At 43.4% G+C, this 7278-nt stretch overlaps 1 protein-coding gene across 1 annotated transcript in view; it reads left to right on the top strand.

Moving 5' to 3' along the window:
* The first annotated feature begins 348 nt into the window (after positions 1 to 348).
* Positions 349 to 7278, top strand: part of PWP1 (PWP1 homolog, endonuclein) — a 17898-nt gene continuing 10968 nt past the window's right edge. Inside the window, exons 1-6 of the mRNA XM_084206199.1 lie at positions 349 to 446; positions 528 to 586; positions 2779 to 2936; positions 3368 to 3453; positions 4966 to 5062; positions 6586 to 6696. Coding sequence (XP_084062325.1) covers positions 381 to 446; positions 528 to 586; positions 2779 to 2936; positions 3368 to 3453; positions 4966 to 5062; positions 6586 to 6696 — 577 coding nt within the window. The 5' untranslated portion in view covers positions 349 to 380. The remainder of the gene's footprint in view (positions 447 to 527; positions 587 to 2778; positions 2937 to 3367; positions 3454 to 4965; positions 5063 to 6585; positions 6697 to 7278) is intronic.

The raw sequence follows: 7278 nt of genomic DNA, 5'->3' as shown, positions 1-7278 counted from the left end.
CCCGCCCCGCCCATCAGGGCCCGCCCCGCCCCGCCCATCAGGGCCCGCCCCGCCCCGCCCATCAGGGCCCGCCCCGCCCCGCCCTTCAGGGCCCGCCCCGCCCATCAGGGCCCGCCCCGCCCATCAGGGCCCGCCCCGCCCATCAGGGCCCGCCCCGTTCCGCCCCCTCAGGGTTCCGCCCCCGCCCCTTTGGGATCCGCCCCCGCCCCGCCCCTTCAGGGCCCGCCCATCTCTCGGAGCCGCGCACCCATCCCGGCGCGCGGCGATGACGTCACTAAGCAGTCACCGCCCCCTCCCCGTTGTTCGCCGTTGCGGGCGGCCGCTGCTCTGGTGACGTCACTGGGGCGCGCCGGGCCGCTGGCACGTGTGGCGGTGCCGCCATGAGCTGCCCCGTGCCCTGCGCCGCCTGGGTGCGGCGCGGCGTGGCCAAGGAGACGCCCGACAAGGTGGGGCCGGGGCTGGGGTCGCGCTGAGGGAACCCCGCCCGCCCCCGCCGCCGCCCTCACCCCTCTGTGTCCGCCCCGCAGGTGCAGCTCAGCGAGGAGGAGCTGAAGGGTCTCATCGAGGAGGCGCAGGACAGGCTGGGGTGAGCCGGGGCAGCGGGAGGGACTCGCCGCGACTCTCGGGCTCTGCTCGGCCGCTCCGAGAGCCGGGGACGGGACGGGACGGCCCGAGCACGGGGGAAGCGCAGCCCGGGGCTGCAGGGCCGGCCCGGGGAGCAGCAGCGAGGAGCGGGGCAGCAGGCAGCGCGGATTCCTCCTGGAGACGCCGTGCCAGGGCAGCCTGGCGTCCGGGAGGGCCGGCGGGGCAGCGTCGGTGCTGCCGTCCTGGGCGTGACAAGGCGGCCGCGTTCCCGTGTGGTTCCTCGGCTGTCACTGCGGGCTGTCACTGGCAGGGGTGGGCATTGCGGGCCCTGGCGCTCGCTGGAGCTCCTGTTCCCGCCTACAGTGAGAGCTGAGGCGCTGGGTTTGTACCTGTGGCTGCTTTGGACATGTGGCATACCGAGATGGGAGTCCCAGACTGACCGGGACAGTGGTGCCGATGGTGGGACAGGACAGTCTAGGTGGGGAGGGCGCAGTGGAGATCAGTGACGGGGTATTCGTGCTTTGGTAAAAAAGGCAAAACATCGCTCAGGGGTGTGTTTATGTTGCACTATGAAACTGGAGGCGTCACAACTCTCCCCCAGCGCTGAGAGCCCTTCGTTATGTAGTTAAGTCTTGTCGCTCTGCTTTTAGGAAAAATGCATTTACAAAACTGATACAAGAAGTGACGTATTTAGGAAACACAATAGAAGACAAGAAAGAAATGTCTCTCTTTTGTCTGGAAAGAATGGGGGCTTGAGGTCTTCTTCCATTTTCTGGCCATTTTCTGTTACATCTGTTCATAGATTTAGGCTTCTGAGTTTTTCAGCTGTGCAGGGTGTGGGGTTGTGCCACAGGGTGTGTGGTTGAACAGATGCAAGAGCTAGCAGAAAAAGTTTTTGTAGTTGAATGAATATTGTCCACCCTGTTTGGATGTATCAGTGACGCTGTAGAACAGAGTGTATTGTCCCAGGATGTATTTTATTCTGTTTTTTCTGGTTTTGGTTATTTAATGGTTCCAAAATAATCTTAAACATTTGGCAGATTCTCACATCATGTTAATTTCTTAACTGATTAACATTTCTGTTTTCTGCGGAGTTATTTGTTTCCCCTTTCCATGTGTAAGCTTTTGGTTTTCTGAGTGATTTCCTTTCTCTTGCAATTTCAAAAGCATGGAAAGATTTGAGGTGATGTTTTTTATGCATTGTATAAAACTTCAGGATGGAAGTATGAAGACCATCTGAAACAGTTGATCTATTTATAATTTGTTGTACTTTGCAGAGTTTGTTGCAACACCTCACTTTTTTCCTGTGCAAAGATCACAAATCAAAGTCGGATTTAGTTATTTTATTTAGTTATTTTATTTAATTGTCTTGTTATTTGTCTCTAGTTATGTTGCTAATATGAAGTATTTATTTTACTGAACAAATTAGGAAAGTTAGGTTTCTGATATTTGATTTAGAAGCTGTATCTGAGAACCGTCTTGGCTTATTGTTGCTTGGGCATTTTGTGTGCAGGACAGAAATACAGTGTGTTGAGCAGGGGTGAGTTTCTTTGGAGCATTCTCCATTGGGACATCTTGGGTGTTTGTTATCTTCTCAAACAGTTTATAATGTGCATTTCCTTCTCCCGAATTCCTTGCATGCAGAATTGATGCCACAAAGTTCTGATTTTTCTAGATGTTGCATGGTTTACCCCATAGGAGCAATCCACAGTGTGACCTTATTTGATTAATTCTATTATTTTTACTTCATTTAAGTATGGGAAGTATGAGGAAATTAGGTCTTAAAAAGCTTGAAGAAATGTGGGAATTCTCACACACGACCATGCCTCTGGTTGGGGAAAAGGAAGGAAGGAATGACATGGACACGTGAATGCACAGAAGTGAGGTTGAGAGCATTGTATCCACAAAAAGCATGTAAGAGAAAGGGACTTGCATACACAGTTTACCTTGTTGAGGAAAATTTGTGCCACATTTTGTCATGAAAACTTTCAAGGAAAAACTTTCTCTGAAAGCCTGAGATGCCTTGTACTTTAGGAAAGGCTCTAGAAGGAGCGAATGGATTTCAAAATTATTGGCAGAAAGACTTGAAAGCCATGTGAGCAGCTGGGACTGTGTGCTGAAATCTCACCAGCAGACCCCTGGAAGTGTTCTGTGTGTCTGCCACACTTTCTCAGGGCTGTGATCTTTCCACAGGGATGGTGCTGGTGGCAGTGATGAAGGCCAGACAGCAGGTGACACGAACGCACCCGTGCCTGGCAGCAGCACTAAGTCTTCCCAAAACAATGAAGAGCTGTCTGATCATGAACTGGATGAATATGATTTGGACAATTATGATGCAGAGGAATACGCAGGTAAGAAAAATTTGTGTGTCAGATGTGCAGTGTAAGTGAAGATCCTTTCCACTTCTTGTTGTACTTAAGACTTCAGTATCCTAAGGCTATGCTGTGTTAAGCTTCAGAAATTCACAGTTTTAATGATATGCTTGTCCCATCTTGGGAAGCCATTTAGTGAGGGAAAGAGTTCAGTGTCCCCCTTGATGACACTAAGACCAACAGCATATTGGAAAGGTCACTCTGACTGCTGCAGTGCTGGAGCAGAGCAGCAGAAGTCCCTGAAAGCACTAAGCAGTTTATCTTACCAAGGTACTTATGTTTGGAACTTGGAAGTTCATGTAGCCCACTCCTGATATTTTGCTGTATAGGTAATACAGGTATTGGTACAAGAGTTTCTAACTTTGCCTGTTACAGACATGTATAAAAAGTGTTCTGAAATTCCCATCTAGGTGATTTAAAACTTGGAGACTCTTTGGCTACTCTGGCAGTATATGGGAGCAATGAAAATGATCCTTACATCACTCTAAAAACCACTGTGAGTACTTGAAAAATGTTAATGATATTAAACTGCACAAACTTTTAAATCACTTAAATTTTCCACTCTGCCTTGGGGCGTGTAAGCACTTGCAGTCCTTTTTTAAAGGTGTGCCAGAGTTTTGGTTGGATGGTGCTCTTTTATTTTAAGGTTGCTTTGTGCAGTCTCTTCTTTTTGTGCCTTTTGCATTTAAGTAGGTGGTTAAGGTGAACTGGCTCCTTACTTAAACCATGCACTTCTGCATGTGGAGTGGTTTTTCACCTGCATAGTAGGTCACAGAAAACACTTGAAGAAATAACCAGGCAGCTAGTGGCCAAAACTAGAAAATTTCGCAGATTACAAGACTCTTGCACCTTCCTCCAGTTTGTGTAAGAAATCAAGCTGAGGTGGACTCTGGACTCAGGCAATTGTCTAATATATCAATGTTCTGTGTGTATATATGTGTGTGTGTGTGTGTATATATCTCTAAATAGTACTGTGTCATTGGCTGCTTCTGCCTGTATTAGTTTCCACTGTCCGATGGGGAAGGTCTTTGCAGAAGACATTCTGTATGTTTGTAGACATACAGAAAATGAACACCTTTCTCTCAGAAGAAAAGCAAGCTCTTCTTCCTATGCTCAAGTTCTTGCCCAAATTCTGAAAGTTCTTCAATGTGCATTTTCTGTTGTCATTTGACATTTACTACTGCAACTGTTGAAGACTATGTATTGTGTAGCCATAAGTGAATTCAAAGAATTGCCAGACTTGATAGAATTCAAATATTGAAGTATGCTTGAAGTGAATTAACAAAAAAAACTTAAAAGCTTGCAATGAGAAGTCCACAAAGTCTTGTATGTGTTGAAGATGGGAAGGATGGTATTCTGTGTAAGATTATTGACTCCTGTACAGTTCTTCATTTCTCACAATAAAACTTCCCAAGTTCCTTCTATTCCTCAGTAACAATGAAAATCAGATGAGAGTTTACATCTGTTCTGGTCCAGCTGAATGCCTGGTAGTGCTGTAGGCAGTACTTCTTGGGAAATATTTTCGAGGAAGTAGACAGTGGAAGTATGTCCTGGATGTGAGGAGCAGCTGCAGCATTCTTATTGGGTAAAATGCTGTTCTATAAGTGTTCAAGGCACAGGAGCACAAGGGAAATCACCTTTGTTTGTGGACTCCTGGGGATGATTTTCTTTTCAGCAATCAGCTGTATCAGGATAGCCTTGAAATATATGTATATTGATAATATATATTGTTTAATTATATTTGATAATTAAAGACCTCTACATACCCACCTATGTTCACATAAAGGTCCTTCCATCTAATTTAATGACTGTTCACTCTCCCAAGAATCAGGTTCTTGCTTTTCTCTGTTCAGCACCATAGCATGGTTTTAGGTGGGTGAGCATTGGAGTGATTTTGAGTGTTTTCAGCTGGGGTTCAAAATTACTGATTCCAGCTTTTGAACATGGATAGTTTCATGCTTTTGTGTGCTTTGCTCAACACCCCTCATCTTCTCTTTTTGCTGTTTAGGAGCAATATGAACAGGAGGACTTTTTGATTAAACCCAGCGACAATCTTGTCCTTTGTGGCAGAGTTGATAAAGACTGCTGTAGTTTGGAGGTCCATGGTGAGTAAAATAGGGTTTGTTCTCTACAGTGAATACAGGAAATGTCTTGCCTAGCATGTGCCATGGGGCTGTGTTGAAAAGGGAGTGGGTTGGTCTTGAGAAGGATTTTTCTCCACTTCTGCCTCGTGTTTTGTACTTTTCCATGTCATGGTGCTTTACCTACTTTTAAGGACTAGAGTATTTCCTGTGTAGATACTGTTTTTTAAAGGATAGATTGCTTCTTTCAGGCTGTATAGCAATTCCTTTCCTTACTTAATTTCTTAAAACTTTTAGGAAATACTATGGCATTTTTATTCTCTGAACATATGCTCTTCCTTCCAGTCTTACTTTCCATATCCTGCAAGCATCCTCTAGTGGTTTGTTTTGGGTTTTTTTGTGTTTTTTTTTTTTTCTTTAGCTTTCTCCTGCTTCTTTAAGTGGGCTTTCCACTGCTGGGATTAGAAGAACCAGCACCTTTATCATCATGGTCTAGAAGAGATAATCCTTAATAGGGCCTGAATATTGCTTGTTCTAGAAATAGGTTTACTTTTGTTGTGTAAAAATTTTTCGGTTGCAGCCAATAAATACTAGTGAACATGCTGACATTATCAGCTTTGCTTCCTGTGGTTCTTTTGGGAATGTTTCTGGCCACTTGTGCTCTGGTCTGTGTTTCTGTAGGCAAAGTATTTCATTTTAAGCTACCAGCATGACCAAAATTGTGAAAGCATCTTTTCAGATACCAGCATGTGGCATTTTCTATGTCTGGAGGTGTTTACAAATTTTACTAACTGTATGTTCATACCCAGTATAAACTTACAGAACAATAGCAAAGGCTTCTGCAGTTTCTAGAATTGAGTAACCTTGTCTTAGTTGACTACTAAGATAACTTAGTTAACTGGAGACTTCAGTTAGTATCTGAACATCTGTCACATGCACTGTGATTTTGTGTGTGTGATAGGATGTTATTAAAATAATTAATGGGTTTTCTCTGCTGTCCAATTGGTAAGTTATTTTATTATAAGGAGAAGAATAGCTGGCTGCAGAGAATCTGGGTTTAGTAAATGGCTGCTTTACCAAAGCTTTTCCTGTATCTGTTACCATCTGCTAAAGGTAACTTCTGACTTCTTTGTCTTCCTCTGGTTTGTCTTTTTATCTTAATTTCCCTTTCAACTTCATCTGGAATAATTTTTTTTGATTGCTAATCCTGTAAAATGAATGTATCCTGATGTAGAAAGTGCTGGATATGGAGCACATACTATGAAGAGATTATGAAGAGACAAATAAAGTAAAAGTATTGAACCTTGACTGAACTTGTCACACCTTTATCTAAAGTACATAGAACAATGTTTATTTTGTGTAATTCTGTGAGGTACAACATTTGTAGAGGGTCTGGCCTCTACAGTAAAACTCCAAAGACTCTCTGAATTTTCCTTCTAAATCTCCTTGAGAATTTTGTTTTTTTCACAACTGCCTTTTGTAGAAGTGACCTGCTCATAATTGTTTGCTTTCCCTCTTCACTAAAGTCTTGCATAACTTTTTTTCAGTTTATAATCATGAAGAGGACTCATTTTATGTCCATCATGACATTATCTTGCCTGCTTACCCTCTGAGTCTGGAGTGGTTGAATTTTGATCCTAGTCCAGATGAATCAACAGGTAAATTACAAAGAATTTTTGCTTGAAAAGCATGTAAGTGTCATGTTGTCACTAAATAATTTCTTCCTGCAGAACAAAGAAATAAAATCAATGCCAATATCAAGATAATAGTGACTTGAGATAACCAAGATGTGAATATCAGGTATTTTTGCTTGGTGATACAGTCATCTCAGTGATGCTGCTGTAACAAGTGCTTTCACGAAAATACTGATTTTATTGCAAACAATGAAGTTATTGTCAGCAGACCAGAGCAATCTCTAAAATCTGCTTTATTTTCTGTTTGCAAATGAAAGGTTGCTTTTGTTAAATTTCTTTATGCCCAGTGCAGTTAATTACATGTAAACCACAGCAGAATTTATCTCTATTTTATATATTTATGTATTTAGTAACATTTCCCGTGTTTCTCAGATTTTTTTCTTCCATAGTACAGGGGATGTGGTTTAGTTTTGGTTGGTTTTTTTCTTTCAAAAATAAATAAAACATGCAACTTTATACAGTTTGTTTGAACAGTTACTTGTACTGAAGGGGAAGGAGAGCAAGTAAATTTTTTTCTGGCAACATCTGCTGTCAGCTGATATTTGT

The sequence above is a fragment of the Fringilla coelebs genome (assembly GCF_963513975.1).
Source record: "Fringilla coelebs genome assembly, chromosome: 5".
Lineage (NCBI taxonomy): Eukaryota > Metazoa > Chordata > Aves > Passeriformes > Fringillidae > Fringilla > Fringilla coelebs.
This window is presented reverse-complemented; position numbering and strand designations above follow the sequence as displayed.